The sequence below is a fragment of the Lepidochelys kempii genome, chromosome 10 (assembly GCF_965140285.1).
Source record: "Lepidochelys kempii isolate rLepKem1 chromosome 10, rLepKem1.hap1, whole genome shotgun sequence".
Lineage (NCBI taxonomy): Eukaryota > Metazoa > Chordata > Testudines > Cheloniidae > Lepidochelys > Lepidochelys kempii.
Genome location: NC_136389.1, coordinates 72,971,545 through 72,992,525, shown reverse-complemented (window position 1 = coordinate 72,992,525; position 20,981 = coordinate 72,971,545). Strand labels below are relative to the sequence as shown.

General features: G+C 42.8%; 1 protein-coding gene and 1 long non-coding RNA gene across 3 annotated transcripts in view; both read right to left on the bottom strand.

Annotated features, from left to right (window-relative positions):
- Positions 1-600: 600 nt before the first annotated feature.
- On the bottom strand, positions 601-8,504 carry LOC140917960 (uncharacterized). Its single transcript, XR_012161050.2, has 2 exons — positions 8,305-8,504; positions 601-3,898 (listed from the first exon to the last, which is right to left on the bottom strand). It is a non-coding gene; the product is annotated as an uncharacterized LOC140917960 (long non-coding RNA).
- Positions 8,505-9,080: 576 nt separating this feature from the next.
- SLCO3A1 (solute carrier organic anion transporter family member 3A1) overlaps positions 9,081-20,981 on the bottom strand; it is a 227,932-nt gene continuing 216,031 nt past the window's right edge. For both annotated transcript variants that reach the window (XM_073304210.2, XM_073304209.2), the window contains one exon: positions 9,081-19,131. In XM_073304210.2, the coding sequence (XP_073160311.2) occupies positions 18,752-19,131 (380 nt within the window). In that variant the 3' untranslated portion in view covers positions 9,081-18,751. The remainder of the gene's footprint in view (positions 19,132-20,981) is intronic.

Sequence of the window (20,981 nt, the reverse complement as noted above, 5' to 3'; positions counted from 1 at the left end):
TCTGACGCTGCTTCTCAGCCCCTCAGCAAACGCAGCGTGCTCTGGTGCCCTTATGGCTCACTCCTGAGAGACCGTGCCGCACAATCACTTAGCGTGAGAGTTTCGGCAGGGCATAGATATCTTGTGTTTAAAGTGGGACTTCCGGATCTGTGTGGACAGTGACTCTCAGTCTCCCACCCTTACTGCTCTATGATGGTTTGTGGACTGTGTCAGAGGACATTAAAGACACAGCTTTAAAAAGGTGTCCATTTACTCGTATCCACATCATCTTCATCATTCCAATCATCTTGCCATGCTTCTCCTTTTGTAATGACTTTCTCTTCCTACCAGCCTGGATGGAAACCAGTAAACTAGAGACTTCAATGGATTTTTAAAGTTACATAAAGCTGCGTAAACTTTCTTGCTCCTCAACAAGTTGCATAAACTCTGTGGGGGTGTCTCGCCCACCATTATGGTATGTTTGTTAACAAAACCTTCTCACTCGCTCATTAATTTATTTTCCTTGGGGGATACTCTAGTGACAAGGAGGCAGATGGGTTAATTTTTTATCAGGAAGCCAGCAGAGAAATCAGTATTCAAATGAAGACAAAGTCACGTGCGTTGCTCTGAGAAACATTTATTTTTCATGTGTTTTTCCAGGGTGTGATGATATCGCTTTTATTTTTTAACTCATATCAAATCCACTGGGCGGAATGCCCTGCAGTGTAGACTGCATACTGCCCTGGCTAATGCTACACTGCTTCTAGGTATAGAAGAATCTGTCATTTTCAATTAATCTTGTGTAAGTGGACACATTGTAACAGGGAAGTCAATAGGCGGCTTCATTAAATTGAGCTCCGAGAAGTGAAAAACTCATTTTCACTTCTCTCGGGGAGGTTAAGTTGTTAGATGCAAGTACATTGGGTTCTATGAATGTCCTATAGAAACACATGTGCTGTTTAAACTCTTTGGGGAGGTTGTTACCTTTAAAGAGAAATGCCTCAATGAAGCCAGCAGGGGCTTTGTTTTGGGTTTTTTTCCTAGTGTGAAAAATATGGAGAATGAAAATGTTCAGTAGATTCTTAGACTGTTTTCTCCGGAGGTAACTGAAGGACCATTCTGGTACATTCAAGCTTTGTTTGCTCTGAGTTGGAGTGTGAGGAAAGAAGAAGAGGTGAAGGTTGCTCCGGCACTAAACATACCCAAACTGGGTTTTCATTACTTTTTAACCATGGAAAAGGTTTCTTTATTGTTCTGGAGCTCCCACATACCAACCACGGTGACACAAGACTCCAAGAAGCGCTCATGTCACTCCTGGTAATTCAGATCAAGTTCAGCCCATGAACCCAGCTTCCCTGGCAGGTGTGAACAGAGAAGGAGATTTGCTCCAGTAAGGTTTATTTATGAAACCTGAGAACTCCCTTGTTCATCACCCACACATTTTTCCTTTTCACAGATATCCTTAACATTCATTTGAGAAGGCTGCTTTGCTAATGGAATAGTTTTAGTGCAGAGAAAACATATTTATGTAACTGATTTATTCCTTTTCTCTCATGAGTTTTCTATGTCTTTTGGCCCCTTCTGCTCAGAAAATATATTTAGCTTTAGCAGGTTTTATTTCTTCCATCCTTTTAAATGCCCTCTCTCTCATGCACACATTCATGGAGGTGCCTATCAAAAAAACACATGCAAACACAAATACACATGCATTTTGCACACACATGCACCCTCTCACACACCAGCCCCGAAACCTACCAACACACACTAATCTACACACACCCATCCACTGAACACCTGCATGCACACACATTCAAACTCTGCCAACACAGGTACACATCCATATGAACACTCACATATCTAATGCCACTTTGAACCCCCCAACTGGCTGCTATGCAGCTGCCCTAACATCTGGCTTAGAGAGTCCTATTGAAAGCCTGGCCCTGAATTCTATGTGCCTGATTTCCTCGCACATCAGTTTTGCAGCTCCATCAAAATTCAGTGCAGCTACTCCTGCTTGACATCAGTGTCAGTGTAATCAGAATCAGGCCTTGAAAGCTAACAAAGTCCCTTATGAGAACATGCCCACAAACTAACAACATTTAATATGCTGTTCACGTAGAGTTTCATGGTCTGAAGGTATAGTCTGTATATATGGACAGGTGGAATGTGATCCGCAAGGTACCAAATTTTCTTTAGGCCTCACCTTCTGTTGCAAAGTGAGTTCTTGTGGTGGGCAGCTTGTGATTTGCAGTACAATAACCTGTTATGTGTTTCCACATGCACTTTCAGATTCGCTGGCATGTTTACAATAGTGGCAAATTAAACACCTCTTTGTCCAAAAGTTACTGCAACAAAAAGCTCCACTATTCTGTGGCTCCAGGCTTTGCCCAGCCGTCCAGATTTCTTTCAAGTGGCTCTGCTTCAATCCAAAGTCACAGAGAGGTTGTGTGTGTAAATACTGGATGAGTGTTAATTTTGGTGGGGAATTAATACATGAAATGAACGTTGAAGGCATGCTTCAAAAACACAGACCAGCTGGGAAATGGTCTCATGGATTCTACGGGGAATGCATCTCATGTTATTAATCCAATTAGTCATTGGATGCTGCCTCTCCTTCTTAATCATGTTTCTCTGCTAGCGTGCTGCCCACATTTGCAGGGCGTTAAACTAGACCAGACTCAGAGCTTATCTACACAAAAAAGTCAGGTATAGCTAAAGCCGCACAAACTCCTCAGTGTAGATGTAGTCATATTAGTAGTGACAACACCAACGTAGCGTATGCCCCTAAGGGAAGAGGAATAAGCGATACAAGCATAATCGCATATAGACTTGGGCTTGTACAGGTAAAACTAGACAGTAAAAATCACATCCCTAACCAAAATACTTAAATTGGTAAAAAGACCTGTGTAGATCAGGCCTTACTGTTACTGGGGGTTAAGCAAAGGCATGGGGCAGAGATGGAGTGAGCTGTAGCTCACGAAAGCTTATGCTCAAATAAATTTGCTAGTCTCTAAGGTGCCACAAGTCCTCCTTTTCTTAGAGCTAATATAGAATCTCATGGACCCAGCATGCATGCATGCAATGCTCCATGCTGGAGACTTTACTTTCATGTTTCTTGCTTTGTTTCCCTAAATCTTAAATGAAAGCCAGCCAGTCAAAACTGATTAGGCAGCTGGTGTGCTGAAACCACTGCCTATATCATGCCGACCAGTATTTTCTCATTGTATCCTTGAGTTCTTCTGCCTGCCTGTATGCACCTGTTATCTTGTCTTTCACTTAGATTGTTCCTTTCCCAATCTCTTGTTCTGTGTTTGTGTGGCACCGAGCACATTGGGGTATTGGTCTATTCCTGCAGCTACTAGGTACTACAGACAATAAATAATAATCAAATGTGGGCTGGTTGTATCTGTTTTGCTTCTAGTATGTGCAGAAATATAACCCCATACGACTGACGTTTGTGTTTATTGAGCACAATATCTAAGCCTCCTAAGTGGTTGCATTGGCACAATTTTCTCCTGCAGTATAGAAGACAGTCTGTTCATTTGGGGGCAATGGAAAAGGAAGAGTTGAATGGCATCGGGCTGGAGCTGACTTGAGTAGCTTGGTAAGGTAGATCCTAGTGCTCCTTCTGTGTCCCTCCTTATCTGTCTTGGTCCAGTGTAAGGGCAGGTCTACTCTTCCACCGCTGCAGCTTGTGCCACGGTAGTGCTTTAATGACGATGCTTGATGCCGATGGGAGAGAGCTCTCTTGTCAATGCTGGGTTGGTGGGAGAAGCTCTCCCGCCGACATGCACTGTCTATGGTGGTGCTTAGGTCGGTGTAACTTTCGTCGCTCAGGGCTGTGGATTGTTCACACCTCTGAGTGCCATAGTTATGCCGAAGTAATTCTGTAGTGTAGACCAGGGTCGAATATCCTTACCTGACAGAAGAGAAACACCAGTAAAAGCCTGTCTGTCTAGAACACACCTGCTGTTTCAGAGCTGTAGCTGAAAGAGAAACCTTTGAGTTTCCAGTCTGCTGAAAGCACCCACCTGATTTTATTACACTCTATTAACATTCTGATCCAGGATCTCTCCCTAAAGAGCTGGGCGGTAGGTCATGTTAAGAGTGAATGTCAGAGCTATCAATGGGCAGGGTCAGCTGCCTTTAAAGGGATAATTCCTTTCTTATGGTGATGAGACTCCCTTGGATTTACTGTGTGAGAAGATGGCATTATACCACATCACGGTAAGTGCGTACAAAGGCAAAGCTAACCTGGCTGCTGATAGACCTGCATGCTGAAAGTGCCTGATTAGAGTCTGGTTGCAGAATCTTTTATAACAAGCAGGGGTGATGAGTTAACTGTCTGACAAGGCACAAATTCATGCTCGTTCCTGACCTATATTTATTACAATGGATACACATAGGAGGGAGGAGAAACTATGCACAGGAAGCAAACACAATAGGGGCATGAACACAGGCAAAGCAAATTGTTTTTAACATTGGAATGAATATTCCCAGCAAACATGTCATGGTATTTGCCCAGCTCTGCTTCCCTGTAGTAAAGAAACTACATTTTAGGAGGATTGTCAAGTTCTGTGCAGATCCAACAGTTTCTGCTGGGCTAGTTGCTGAATATACATTGCATGTGTTTTGGGGCTATTTCATGTTACTTTTGCACTGGGAGAAAGGGGATCAAATGTGTCATAGAGTCATAGAGTCATAGAATATCAGGGTTGGAAGGGACCTCAGGAGGTCATCTAGTCCAACCCCCTGCTCAAAGCAGGACCAATCCCCCTGAGCCCATGACCCAGACCGTGCAGTCGAGAATCCCCACACATACTCTGGAGTCACTAGGGCACAGTGGTGCCTCTCCCCTCTCCCCAGCTATGTGGCGGTGATGCTGGCAAACCAGGCGCTAGCTCATGCCAAGGTCCCCAAATCTCAAGTGAACACTGACAAATACACAGCTGGAGTCAGGCTGGCTCACCTGTGTGCTAGCATTGTTAAAATAGGCATTCGAATGATAAGAATGCGTTTAGTGCTTAGCCTTTATTAAATACGTGTGAGTTGCTGCCTGCATTAATCTCACTGATCACATTTGAATCCTGTGCTGTAAGGCAATATTTGAGAGGTTGTACTGCCAGCCTTAGGTCTGGTCTACACTGGGGAGCGGGGAATCAATCTAAGTTGCGCACCTTCAGCTACGTGAATAACGTAGCTGAAGTCGACATACTTAGATCTACTGACCACAGTGTCTTCACTGTGGTGAGTCAATGGCTGCCACTCCCCCGTCAACTCTGCCTGCGCCTCTTGCTCTGGTGGGGTAGGAGTTGACGGGAGAGTGCTCGGTGGTCGATTTATCATGTCTAGACTAGACACGATAAATTGACTCCTGCTGGATCGATTGCTGCCCATCAATCCTGCGGGTAATATAGACAAGCCCTTAGTGACTGTGAAAACCATGAGAGCGGAGAGAGACATTAATTAGTGTGGGGGGCTGATCTTCAACAGAAGGAATGTTCTACAGACACCAGACTATTGTGGGAGGTTGCAACTGGAATTTCCCTACGTATCGTCTACAAGAGGACAAAAGACTTTTGTTGTTCTGCTCTCCTTCCTGCGAAGATGAGTCGTGCAACTGGACTCCTCCCACCAACTGAACTAGCAGCTCAGAGCATATGGCAGGAGGGGAATAAAGTCCTGAACAAGGAGGAACTGATTATTTCTATGCTGCTTGGACTGGGAGGGTGGGAAGTATTTTTAGGCATAAGCAAGAGATCCCCAGCTGCTTAGCCTGGGTTAGCCCTGAAGGACATACAGAGCTTGCTTATTAGAGTAGCTTCTATTACCTTTTGAAACTTAAGCTTGTAACTCATTTGTGTATATATGTCAACCTGCTTTAACCTTGTAAATAACTCGTTTCCTTTTCCTATTTAATAAACCTTCATATAGCGTATCATAAGATTGGCTACAAGCAGTGTCTTTGGTGTGAGATCTAAGGTGCAATTGATCTGGAGTAAGTGACTGGTCCTTTGGGAGTGGGGGTAACCTGAATATTGCTGTGATTCTTGGTGCAATGACCATCCATCAAAAAGGCATGTTCACTTGTGGGGTGACATAGATGGAGCACCCAAGGGGAATTGACTGGGACTCTGTTAAGGCTGTTAAAGTGTCTGAGGGGTTTACACTTGATAATTGGCTGGTAAAATCCAAGTATAGGGTTGGCACTCATGCTCTTAAATCAGTGAAGGCAGCATTACAGCGGTCTTGGAGAGAAACTGCAAGGAGGAATCGGCCAGAGGCTCTGGGATGGTAGGAGCAGAAGCAGGCAAAGCAAGGACCTGTGGACATTCAGACAATTTCCTACAGTTTTTACTGGACTTTCTCTGCCCTGACTTCCTTGGCCATTTGCTCCTGCCCTCCCTCTCCCCCTCCCTCATAATCTCTTCACCTTGCTTCACTCCATAGCCCCTCTTCCCCCTTGCCCTATCCTCCTCATCCACTTCTCTTCCATTTTCTTTCCAGTTTGCCGATCCCCTCCTATCTGCCCCCACCCCCTAAAAATCGTGGAACTAACATGCTGTGTGCTGCCATTCCATTGTTCACTCTGCTTGTGTGTTCTACCCCTTCCCCCACCCTGTGTCTGGCCTGTCTATTTCCCTTGGAAGCTCTTTGGGGCAGGGACTTTCTGCTCCTCTTTGTGCAGCTCCTAGCACAATTGGGTCCCATTCTTGGTTGGGCCTTAGGTATTCCTGTGATAAACATGATTAATAATAATAACAACAACAACAAAGCTTGGATCAGGACAAGGAGATTGGGGATGACAGCAAAGACATACATCAAGGAGGGCTAGAAGAGAGGGAGGGAATTAATCTGAACGGGCTATTTACACTGGTAATGTGTCTCATTTGTGGGAGAGGACCTTTCTGATTAAAATGAGTGGCGTAGCACACTCACATACTGCACACAGCTGCTAATTAGGGAGGCCTGAGACCCCAAACATTAATCTTCGAGTCTCAAACCATTAACTTGACCAGGTGTAATGTCTTCCAGGTGACAGAGGTTAATAATCTGCATCCAAAACAAAGCTCTTCAGTAAATACAGTCAGCTAGTTTCAGTGGCAGAGACAGCACCATGCTGGGTCTGGAATGCCCAAAACAGGGGCTTAAAAATCATGGTAAAAGAGAGACACTGCAGTGCTGGACACGCTGCTTTTGGGGTGGGATGTACCACTCAGGGCCGGACCACTTATGGCAACGGAAAGTGGGTAGCGTCTTATGCAAAGAGCTCAAATGCTAGCCCTGGTGTCCAGATCAGATTGCAGTACGGGTAGTTACTAGATCTGGTAAAAATAAAAATAAAAATGCCAATGCTTTCCAAGAAGTGTTTTCGAACAAAACAAAACAAAATTTAATTTCATTCAACATTTCCCCCCCCCCCCCGCATTTTCAGGGTTTTTTCGGGGGGTGAATCAATGCCAATAAAAATGTTTTGAGTCAAATTGAATGGAACAGAAACTGAAATATTCTGGCTTTCAGTCTTTGTTGATTTCTTCTATTTACCCTTTTCCTCACCAGCAAAGGGGGGGGGGGGAAGGGAGAGAAAACAAATAGAAACAAAACAAAAGCACTGAAAAACAATAATCCCATTGCCGTTGAACTAAAATGAACGTTTCTTATTTGCATCATTTTGTCAAAAATTGGAAAATTTAGATTTTTTTTCACAAAAATAGTCATATAGTTTAAACAGGCATTTTTCATTGAAGAAGAATTGATGCAAAATGTTTGCCCATCCCTAGCAGTTACCATTCACTCTTTCTTGTCAACTGCTGGAAATGGCCCATCTTGATTATCACTACAAAAGGTTTATTTTTCTCTCCTGCTGGTAATAGCTCACCTTAACTGATCACTCTCATTATAGTGTGTACGGTAACACCCATTGTTTCATGTTCTCTGTGTATATAAAATCTTTCTACTGTATTTTCCACTGCATGCATCTGATGAAGTGGGCTGTAGCCCACAAAAGCTTATGCTCAAATAAATTTGTTAGTCTCTAAGGTGCCACAAGTACTCCTGTTTTTTTTGCGGATACAGACTAACACAACTGCTACTCTGAAACCATTCACTCTTTGTCGCTAGTAGATATAAGTATCTCACACCACATCCTGTCCTAGTCTGCGTAGTGTTGCTTGGTTCCATGCCACAGCTCCCGCAGTGTCTAATAACAAGGAAGGAATTACCTAGGTCACTAGACAACAATAAATGGTACAAGTGTGGAGTAACCCTCATGGCTACCTAGACCCATTTAACTTAAGCCCCCAGGGGCAATTGGACCAAACTTACCTTCCTTCCCCTCTCTCGGGAAAGACCCCTTGCTGGAGATGAAAAGAGAAGCACTGTGCAGAAGTTAGAGAAAGAATATCTGAGGGATCCAGTGTGACTCTCCCACGTTGCTTTGCAGGGTTCAGCCCACGTCATCACTTTGATTTGTTTTTAGCATGAGGAAAGACTTTGCTTCTCATTAGGTGAACTGACAGGAATGAAAAGCTGAATAACGGAGACAGTTTAATTAGTTGAGCCAGCAGTCTTGCCCCTCCCATCCAGACCCCTTAAATGTCCATCTCCCACCCCCTGTGAACCTCCTCACTCTCCATCACACTCCAGTAAGCTCTAGCTCGCACTTCCTGCAAACATCCAGTAGGCCCCAGTTCTCTCCCTCCATAAAACCTTCCACTAGAACCCAACTGCCTCCTCCTCCTTTCAATAGGCCCTTGCTACAATCTTCCTTGTGTCCCCCAAATATGCCTCTGCCAAATCCCTGCTAATGACTTTCCAAAAGGCCTCACACCCCTCCTCTTTCCCCATGACCCTTCAAATGGACCACGACTCCCACCCACTTGTACCTCTGGTGTGTGTGTGTGGGGGGGGGAGGGGCTGCATGTGTGCACATGTGTGTGTGTGAGTGAGAGATGGGTGACTTAGTGGGGTTAACAAAGAAATATCTAAGACCTTAAAAGCCCCATTGCTGGGGCTGGGAGCTCTTTGGCAGAGGTACCCAGACAACCTGGCCAGCCAAGAACCAAATAAAAGGATTGCCAAGGAGATCACCCAGTGAGGCAGAATAAGAATGAAAATAGTGCTTTTAATATAATTTACAGCAAACTTACAGTATACATTTTCACATCACGCATTTCTAAACTGCTCATCTCGAAAATATAGCTGCAAAAATACAGAATGCAGTACTCAAAATATACTGAGTATATGCTCAAATAAATCTCTAAGGTGCCACTAGTACTTCTTTTCTTTTTACTGAGTATGTAGTTTCTTTTTCTTTCTTCTCTCTTTCTTCTCCCCACCCCCAAATCAATCGTACAGTAAAATATTTTCTTTTCCAAACCAGGTTTGGATTTATTTCGGAAGTGCTGCTAAAAAGCCCTCAAAATCAGAAGCAGTCCAGATAGCACATTTCAAAGAATTTTTAAAAGAATCCTTCCACTCTGGCACAATAACAACGGATTAACATGCAGCCCAAGGTGGGGAAAAGTCAGCTCATCAAGGTTCAAGGGAAGGAAGCTGCAGGTCACTTGTGATATGAATTCTTGGAAACAGATGTGGCATCAGCCTATGCAGAGAGGTTCTTGCACACAAAGGCAGGGTGGCATATACAGGGGGCTCTAAGTGGGCAGAGAGAAGAATGTGGAAGGCTTGCATGTTCATAATCAGAGTAACCTCCACTCAGCCATCTTGTATATGCAGCCGGGGGACCTCTGTGGAAGAGTTTCATAGGCACAGGCAAAGCAACCTAGGTGGGATTGTCTTGCATGTTCAACAGGATGACCTACACATGGAAGTGTCTCATGGGCATGGCTAACGCTGTCTGACAGAATCATAAAAATGCAGGGCTGGAAGGAACCTCGAGAGGTCATTACATCCAGCTCCCTGTGCCGAGGCCAGATCAATTAAACCTAGACCATCCCTGATAGGTGATTGTCCAACTTGTTCTTAAAAATTTCCAATGATGGGAATCCCACAACCTCCCTTAGCAGCCTCTTCCAGAGCTTAACCACCCTGATAGTTAGAAAGCTTTTCCTAATATCTAACCTAAATCTCGGTGCAGATTAAGCCCATACCTCCAGTGAACATGGAGAACAATTGATCGCCATCCTCTTAATAACAACCCTCAACATATTAAAAACCTTATCAAGTTATCCCTCACTCTTCTTTTCTCAAGACCAAACATGCCCAGGTTTTTTAACCTTTCCTCAGAGGCCAGGTTTTCCGAACCTTTTATCATTTGTGCTGTTCTCCTCTGGGCTCTCTCCAATTTGTCAACATCTTTCCTAAAGTGTGGCACCAAGAACTGGACACAGTTCTCCAGCGGAGGCCTCGCCAGTGTCAAGTAGAGAAGGACAATTAGCTCCCTGGCTTACATATGACACTCCTGATAATACACCCCCAAATGATTTTAGCCATTTTTAGCTAATAGAAGATCTCATGCACTTGGGGATGTCACCCAAGGAGGGTCTTATACCCAAGAGCAGTGACATCAAACTTTTGCCAGTGAAGACTTGAACTTTCTAAGAATGGGGGAAAAAATTAAAACAAGATTCCATCAGGATTTGGAAGTTCTCTAGAAGGGCAAACATAATGCTGACTGGGGCAGGTGGTAGGTCTTCTGCATCTTGACACACTGGCACTTTGTTCCCTCTAGTTTCACGGAGCAAAAGATAAGGAGGAGAGAATGGAGGCAGGGAATAAAAGTCTCTAAAGTTCCCATTTGCTTAAAAGCCTGCAATGTTTTCTAGAGCCCCGGAGGGATTAGCTGGCTGAGTCGGATCAGGGAAGCTTGTTTCCCAACCCACTCTGATCTTAACACTCCCAGTCTATTCAGTGGGAACTACAGCTGAAAGATCTCAGGGGATGAGGAAAGTAATAAAGTCACACTGGCATGGCAAACTTTCCTCACCATTAACACCCTACATAAAGAAAACAATGAAAGAGAAATCAGATCCTCAGTAATGTTGCTTTTCCCACCATCATGAATGAGATTGACCAGTTCAGGCTGGGAAATACTGGTTGTTCTACTCACTGCCCACTTTAACTAAAGAGCTGCTCTTTCTTGTATAAATCGCCTGCCTCGTTGAGGTTCTGATGGTGCTCATGTATCGTACATACGGCAAAGCAATGCTGTATATAGGCAGTGTTTTCCCATTGAATGCCTTTGCCACATTTCTAGTTTACACAGTCACAAACATTCCCAAGTCTGGAATGGTTTTTAAGCCCATATAGCAGAAGACGAAATATTGTTGTTGTGGGGTGCATCACAACTCTAATGAATACCACATTTATGATACTTTATTTACATGGTAATCACGTATAATACAATGCAAAACAACACAGCATTCCATTTCAACGGTAGGCACTATGGGTTTAAAAAGGTCACAATTCTTCTCCCCCACCCAGTTGGGCATTGCACCAAAGAGAAACAAGAGATCACTTTTGCTTGAAAATACTATCTTGTCCCAGGGCCACTGGACTTCCCTGCTGAGCTCTGATCTAGGACAGATGCTTTCCAGGTGTGGATGATGGGAACTGCTTTCATGCACTAAGGAATAAGACGCAATGGCTAGAACTCTTCAGCAAGTGGAAATGTCAGGGAGCCACCAGGTGCCTTAGAGCATTCAGGTCTGGCAGAAAGCATCAGAGACTGTGGGAGAAGGGTTGCATCTTTATTCGAGTGTGTGTTAGCAAGAGACATGAGGACCCCAAAAGACAACACTGAGATGAGGGTTGACAACAGTAAATGCCTCAATGTTTGTGAGAGACTATTCTGTAGGAAGGATAAGCATTTTGAAGGGTAAAAAAGTATGGGGCAGAGAACAGATACCTCTTTGTTGTCCTGACGATTGACAACCTGGTTAGGTAGGTGGACTATGTTAGGCCTTTCACAACGCTGACTTCTACGATTCTGTTGGGCTATTGTGCCTGATATTATAGCTGTACAAACAATGCAAACAAATTTCCACAAATACTTAACTTTTGGTACCTGTTTGCTTTGCCAGTGATCATGTTTGTTTTGTGGTTGCTCTCTGGGATTATTCTAATGAAGGGACTAACTGGCAGAAATGTTCTCAGAAGCAGAAAAATTTAAGCAGCTATTCATGTACCTGAACAGTGAATTTTTAGAGTCAGATCCTCAGCTGGAATTAATTGACCTAATTTCTGTAGAGCTATGCTGATTTACACCAGCGAAGGATCTGACCCTGGACTCCTAATCATGAATAGAGGCACCAAAAACCCGATTCTAAAATTACATCCATCTGGTTTGGAAATAGAAACATCCCGCCTGACTTACATGTCCAATTAAAATTAACCAACCCAGGCCAAGTATCAAATATTCTTAATAAGTGGTTCACAATCAATCTACAGGTGAAGGGTTATACGCAGAAATTTTGGGCAAATAAATTAGAGAAATTTTAAAACTATTCACTGACAATTCACAAAGGGGGGCGGAAATGGAAATTCAGCTAATAAATTATTTGTCCACTCTTCCTGATGTGTTTCTTATTGCTTATTGCCAGTGGTGACACCCACTTCATGGAGAATCGCTCTAAAAATTATTGCACTTGAAATTATTGGCATATAACTGGTATTTTCCTTTTTTATTGGGACTCCTCACATCAGACTGTGACTGTCTGCTCCAGCCCACTTGACAATTGGCAGCTTTTGTTCATAATTTTCTCTCTTTTCTTTTTAATCACAAGGATAACATATTTTCACTCATTCCAAGGAAAAGAACATGACTAATTTGCTCATAATTACCCAGAGCCTGCCCTTGCCCCATTGAATTCAGGGAACAAGATCAGAGCCAAAGATTTTACTAGGCAACACTAGTTAAAAGAAAAATACCCAATATCTAAAAACTGTCTAGAGAGTATGTTCTTGTGAAGCAATTGAATTAAGACTTGCATTTCCTGGAAAAGTCAGTGGAATGATGGAAAAATGTCATTTACACCTTATAAGGAATGACAGATTTAATATGTAAAAGCAAGAAAAAATGGGTCATGTTTTTAGTGTAGCTGATGGGCCGAAACTAAATGAGATGTTCTGGTCTCTCAGGCCAATGCAAATGACAGTGTTAATATCTTTGAATAGAGATTATTGGCTTGATAGGACTAAATTGCATTATTTGCATTTGCATTATTAAGTGGGGGGAGGAGGAAGGCACCATCTAGCTAAAGGAACTTTAACAGTCTTTTGCAAAATTACTGGTGTGAAATTCAGGCTGGTGAAAGAGCCCAGTGGACAGCCTGTAAGAGATGCCTAAAGGCGGAGGCTTTGAAATATGGCTAAAATCCAAATCTTATTGAATGCTAGCTGAAGTTGGGTGCCTAATTCTCTTAGGGACCTTTAAAAACCCAGCCACAATGCCCCCTCATTGTCATTTCTTCCCTTCTAGAGTCCGTCTGATCCATCATAAGATCACACCAAGCTTGGCTTATACTAATCACTAGAACAATCACTGGCTCATGCTCATTTACAAGAAGTGTATTTTAGCCATCTCTAAGCAAGGATATACTGCAGGGGACTGAAACTGCCAAGTCACAGCGAACTGAGAGTGCCACAACCTTCCAGGATTGGAACCCCGGCTCAGTGGGATCATAGAATATCAGGGTTGGAAGGGACCTCAGGAGGTCATCTAGTCCAACCCCCAGTTCAAAGCAGGACCAATCCCCAATTTTTGCCCCATATCCCTAAACGGCCCCCTCAAGGATTGAACTCACAACCCTGGGTTTAGCAGGCCAAAGCTCAAACCACTGAGCTATCCCTCCCCCCATGGTGAGTCATGAGAGGAGTAGGTAACACGGGAACAAGTGAACTTTGCTTTAGACAAGGAGAAGAGCGCAGGGGCCTTTGCCTGTTCTCTCTCGCTCTCTGCAAGGTCAAAGCAGCTCAGAATCACAACCTTTATTACTTATACTTAGGACGTGTTTTTCCAGGGCCCCAGGCACAAAGAAATGGTGTGAAGTTTGCACACATTAATCACATCTAGTGAGCAAGAATGTGCGAGTGATTTGGAAGCCTTATATCTATAAAGATGGCTCATGTGACACTAGGGAGGGATACATATGGATAACTGGCTTTAAAGGCAGAATGGGAATTTGTTTGGAAACCTCTCTGAACAAAGAACAAAAAAAATGTTTCAGTCCTATGACGTATTTGCCTAAGAGCTTTTAACACCAATTTTCCCCACTCCCTCTGACAAAAAACAAAACAAACAACGCACCTAGCTCATCTGAATCACAGGGGAAGTGCTGAGCCCAACATGTCCAGCTGTGAGAAATATTCTCGAACAGCAGCAGCAACAGACTCTGCCTCCTGGTAAAGTTTCACAACTCACAGTGTTGGTAGCCTTGAGAAAAGGAGTACTTGTGGCACTCCTTTTCTTTTTGCGAATACAGACTAACACGGCTGTTACTCTGAAAGGTAGCCTTGAGGTTGCCTCTGGGTCTGTTGTGGAGTGAGACTGCTGATTGCTAAACTGAGTCTGCTTTCCCTCCCAAGACACGGTGCACCCTGGGAGAAAGCACAACTGGCTGATGCAGAAAGGTGTGGGTACGATGCACAGCCCTTAGCATCCCTTTAGTTAATGAAAAATAATTGGGGATCACATATTGCATTTTGAAGGGAGAATATAAAGATAGTCTAAAGATTTTCTTAAAAGATTCTTTTTACATGCCCTAACTATTGGGAAATTCTTAAACCCCTCTTCAGATGTCTTCTGCTCACCCCATCATTTCATTTGTAAGCATTGCTAGTTCAACTCCATGGGAGTGAATTCCTCCCCTCTCCCATAAGGCTCATATCCTTCTCAGACAGGATAATGGTAGCATGAGAGCTGAGATTTGATGCCTCGAATGTATGGGCTCTCCAGAGCGTGGTGTAGGACCCTCCTATTGAACAGGGGGAAGTGGGTGGGTTTGGCTTGGTAATTCAAGTGATCTTAAAATTCTCGTCATGTCATCGTGCAACCAAAACGCTGGGGAAGGCCGGAAATTTGAATGGAAAGATGTCTCCTCCTCCCGACAATGCTCTTTGCTCTGGTGAGATGCACAAAAGGGTGGGATAGGAACTTTGAGAGATGATTTCCACAAGTATAAAGGGATGGTCTCAAAATGCACCAAGTCATTTAAAGAGCCCAATGTGCAAAGTACCAATGGCCTGATTCTGCTCTCACTTGTGCCACTTTCACACTGGGATCCCCCCTACACTAATTTCATTGGAGCCACTCCTGATTTACATCTGTGAGAGTGAGAAGAGAACCAGGCTCCAAATGGTATGCTGCATTTCCCAAAATATCTCCTTAGAAGGCTGTCACCAGGCAGCAAGCACAGGGTTTGGGGGCATTGTTGATTCTGAGATAGGCTCAACAAAAAACCTGAATCCAAAGGCTCTGAGCCTGGGGGAAGTAGGATCTGAGCTTCAGAACTTGGGGCTTGCCTCTGCTTTCTCCTCTCAGGAAGAGAATCTTTCCAATTCCATCTCCTGCATGGTTAAGTTATTCTTGAAAAAGGAATTGAAGTGCCCCCTAAAGCAATGTGGCACCCATTTTTGGGGTGTAGGAGGCGGAGTTGAGATTATTCACCCCTGACTGTACAATTAAAAGTAGGGAACATGCAAAACTTTGAAATGAGCAAAGCAAAGAAACAGCTGGGGCACTCCGAGTATTTGGTTTCAAGTTTTGTTTTACATGCATGGATACACCTCTTTCCCCTGTGACAGCACCAAAACTCTATGATTAAAGCCCTTGATGATACTGGGATCTGACGCTTCCTAAAAAAGAGCATTTCAAAAGCAATGTTATCAAAAGAAAGAAACAGAAAATCACAATTTCACAAGATACAAAATAATTAGGTACAAAAGTATAAAACAACCCAGCTCAGGCTGAGCTTCCCATACACAACCAAGACATCAGATTAAGATAAAAAAAAAGGAAAAATAAAAAAATCCCCCAAACAAACAAGTGAAGTGACAGTACATGCCCTGCAATCTTGTTTCCCGTAACACTGGTAAGATGGGCTTTTGATTGTACATTCAATTACTGGCAAACCATAGCTCTAGAACGCCTTTCAGTTTGTTTTGCGTCATGCCAGCATATTATTCTCATTCACCCTGGATTTTGAGAGAAAAAGAATCCAAACCGCAAAAGGGGTTATAGATTTTCAAGAAATCAGGCATTGAGACATGTTGTTTGTGACGCGCGCGTGTGTTTAGTATAAAACGATGAGTTAGCGTCTGAAAAAGGCAGCATTCTATAAGCAATACATTTTCAAAATAAGGAAAACTGTACAGAAAGATTTCAAAGGCTTATAATTGACAATTATACATATTTTATGAGACAGTTATGCAACCTGTCCCTTTGTTTAATTCATTGGCTTATGGATGCAGTATCTCTATTTTAGCAGACAGGATATAATAAACTGATCTAAATATCATTTACCACCCAATAGATACAAATGGTACTGCATAATGCTCCTTTCTCCCCTCCCACTCCTCTCTTTATCAAATGATTCTGAACAAGGCTCCAAGCCAAGAATAAAAACATATATAGTTACAATATTGGTTGAGTATTTGGCACAGTGCAGCTTATTTGATATACTGGGTTCTTTGCCCTTTTTGTTGCTGAACATTTAATGCAGTGCATAAATTACAAAACACGCCAGTAAAGTAAAGTAAAGTAAGTCAGCTGGAAATTGTCTTATGCTGCCAGCTTTTAATTGTCTCAGTTAGAGCAAGGTCTGCTAAAATGGTACTGAACACGAGTGGCAAGGTAACTTCACTGTTCCATTCTGAGGATTTTGGTGTGTCCATTGCCAGCAATGAACATGACTCTGGGAAGCTCACCCACTCCTGGGATACATGGGAGTTACATCCTGTGTTTAGTCTGACATGATGGGTTATGTTTCTAAATGTTTGCAGGTTCACAACCGCTTTAAAAGACCAACCAAAAAAACCAGGATTTTGAATTAATAATGCTAACCCTTAAAATGCTACTGACATTTACTCCATTGGAAACATGGCTGGTTTCAATTATGGTTGGAGAAAATTCATTACACACAGCCACTTTTTATTGCTTAACAGTAGGAATGTCCTGGAAAAAGATCATATAGGAAAAGTCCGATCCAATGCCCACCGAAGTCTACAGAAAGACTCCCCTTGATTTCAAAGGGCATTGGACAAGACTCTAATTCAAGAGATCATGCCAGTTCTTTCCGAGGATCCATGGGGGCATTTCCTATAGAATCTGGGTGTGATTTTCAAAAGTGCTCAGTATTGCCCTAACTCTGGTCCAAGTGAGTAATGGTCAATATTTGGGTGCTTTTGAAAATTCTGCCCCTTTATGGGAGCCCTGAATGCAACTCTAAGGGCAACATTTGGCCCTTAGTAAGTCAGATCCTGCACTGTTTCCTCACTTGAGTGGTCTCCTTGAAATTAATGGGACTACTCATGTGAATAGAAATTGTCTAAGTATGGATTGAAGGACAGAGCTCAGTATTCTCTCTCTCTCTCACACACACACACACACACAATAATTTTAAGGAACACTCCCATCTGACCTTTGACTGCAAATAATATATATTTAAAAACTGGAGAGTACATAAACAAAGGGTCTCTCCATCTATGTATTCACAGAGCCATATGTCATATGAAGAAATAATCTGTAAATTATTATAGTATACTAGAATTCTCCAACTGATAATTATTTTCATAGAGACACAGAGCATTCACTCTCTCTTTTAATTTCTTTTTAATAATGCATGTCCTCATTGGTTTGACAGTGCATCAGAAAGAAGGCATACAGATTAAAAAAAATGCAATGGATTAGCTGAATCCCTGGCATGATGTTGTGGCATATTGAAAAGAAACCAGAAAAAAAATGCAATTGGTATAATAAGTTCCTCCTATCGAACACGGTCAGTGATTTAAGGGTTAATATAAATTTGAAAGTAGTTAAAAAAAATCTTAAAAGGATTATACAGACAAATGTTTGGAATTTTTTAAAAAATGACAGAACATTTGGCAAGTGTAAGCAAATGACTTGAACTTTACTGGGTTTTAAAGATCTGAGCACAGCCATTCACAGAGAACCGAAATCTGAGGTCTGCTGGAAGGACAGTGGAGCCTTTTGACCATCAATGTGTGCTGGCTAGAAGGTATACGGGCGCATTCAAAGTATCTATCATGGAATCATGGCTGGTGACAGAGTGTAAGTAGTTTAATAACTCCAGCACTCTTCCCTCTCTGACATCACTGAGAGAGTGCATTGGACTTCAACAGCACCCAGACTGGCTAACCCTTTAGCCCATATTGCAGAGATGACAGGGCCACACAGATCCCTAATGGCATGCAGAGTCACTAACGCTTATTCTGGAATTGCTGTTATTTGCTTGTTTCTTCTCACCAGGTGCCCAAGAATGTCCATCTGATGAGGTCTCCGACAAAACCCTGGGTTTGCAGCTCCCAATGCCCTTGCAGGTGATTCTATCCTGGAAGATTGTACCATCATCAAAGGGGCTGGTACCCAACAGAAGTGGTTTCGTGTTCTCTCCAGCACTCCGGCAGGATTTCAAAAATGATCCCATTAAAAGATTTTGTTATTCTGAATCCTTGGCTCTGATTTTTGAGAAAAGGACAAAAGTTTCCTGTTTTTTAAATTTTATTCTCTCTCTCTCTTTTAATTAAAAAGGACCCATATATTATTAATATAGAGTTCATCCATCCTTAGTCACTATAAAACAGACTCCATGTTTTCACACCATTCGTGATCTTCAAGGTTATAGATAAATTTTGTCCTCTGTGACTGGTTTTGGGGCACAGAGTCCTGCCCCAGATTGTCTAGAGTGAGAGTAGAGGCAAAGAATTCACTAGTGCTCAGCCCACCTTCATGGTTCTTGATGTATCTTTTATAGTTTTTCCTCAAGCACTGCCAGGTGGTTGTGTATAAGATGAATGCGAAAGATTTCAGAGCTATAGCAATGCTAACATACAGGTATCTATAGACGACATTGTCATATAATACGCAGGCTCCTTGCTCGCCGCAAAACGTGCTCCAGAACAGACAGGTTGAGTCAATTCCAGCCCCAAAGATCAAGGGTGGCGGGATAAAACCTGTCAAAATAAAAGAGACATGCTGTAGTGACCCTTGGGGTAAAGGGACAGGACTCAGCCATAGTGAGTGCAAAGGGGATTTTTAATTAAGGCTGGTGGATGCCGACAAATCTTGTGGTTCTCTCAGGATCTCTAATTCCAAGGCAAACTAAACATATCTGGTGGGGACTGTCACCCCACGTGATCCCCTGAAGAACTGGCCGGGGTTCAACAGTTATGGAGGGGATCACTCACTATCCCACAAACACCACAACTCAGTTTTAAGTCGTTTGTCCTTACACTTCTGATTTGCTGTTTGAACATAGCCTATTAAGGCTGGTCACAGAGTTTCATAAAGAAGCAGAGAGGGGCCTAAGCTATGAAACTTGGCTCTGGATGGTTCATGGTGTTCACATCCAGGGTTTTCCTGAAGTCCACTACAAAGTCTGAAATTAGCTGTGGAGTTCAGATCCAGATCTGAACTTTCCCCAAGTTTGGGGGCGTCCAGATTTAGGATCTAAGGAAGAGGGAGAATGATCTCTAATAAGTGCAGGGGAATGGACCTGAAAGAAAGTGATTCTGTCATTATCCCACAAAGTGAAATACCACAGCAGAACTCTCTCCTTGAATCACTGCAGTTAAGGGCAAATCAGCATTTCTCAGCTGAACTCTGCTGCGAGTGGTTCACAACAGGGCCATGACCTTAAAGCAATGCTCAAAGTCTCATTAAACTCACTCAGCAATACAATCTTTGGGTTCCCCTTTCTGCTTGGATACTGCAGGGGTCTTCAGTCTTACATAATCAAATACATAAATGTCTTTCATTCTGACAAGATCCACAAGTGCTTTACAGACAGTGGGCACCGAAAGAGGAGATTTAAATCCCACCTTTGAGCACATAAATTGGCATTTGTGCACACCTTAACAATCAAAAGAAAGTTCTGGAAGCTTTATGTAGTAGGAATCATTTCACTCACCTCTAAGATATTTTTGGGTAGTGGAAAACAACATTGATTTAAAACTGATTACTAACATCACTGCTAGGGTTTAGGACAGGAAGTGAAGAAGAATATAGTCTCCAAGAAAACAACAGAGCCAATTTTAGGTTGGCAGAACATAATTTCTCCTTCTGGAATTTGGCCAACACCCCATTTCCAGATACTGAGGTGACTGAAGCTCTAGAAATACGAATGTAGACAGAGAGACATATGGGTTGCACTATCTGGCAGAGGGCTGATGAATTAAGGATCAAGCTTCACCATTAACTCTGGATTTCTTGGCATAAATGAGACACCATTCCTTAGCTTGACATGAATGCCATTTCTTTGCTGTATGACAATATATGGCAGGAATACAAATACGTTGTTTGCCTTCTCCTTTGCCTCTGGGATGTGAAACCTCTTTATTTCACTCTGTTAATGACTAGAACTCTGCAGATTTTTGTTTGATCTTTCACATTGGCTAATAAATGCAGAAGTTATCAGGCTATGTCAGCTTTCAGTACTTCCTTTAATCAGTTATTAACACCAGGGATATAAACCAGTAAATAAAAACAGATAACTGGCCAACAAAAGGATATTCCCTTCAACTGTAAAGTGTGGTAATGCCCTGAGAAATGACACTGCACCTCTTGCTATTTGTTTTCTTAACGCTTTCCAGATCAAGCTGGGCTGGTTTGCAAGTTAAAAGGTGATTTTCTTTTTAAATGAGTGTGGACAACCACAAACTCAACCTCGGATCTGAAAATTCAGCTCCAGAACCAAGCTAACAGATGGTGTTGATGATACACAAGGCAGAATGGAATCTAATTTACTCTCCCAGCGCTGAACTGGCTCTAGAGTGCCATAATAAGAGTAAAAACTAGATGTTGG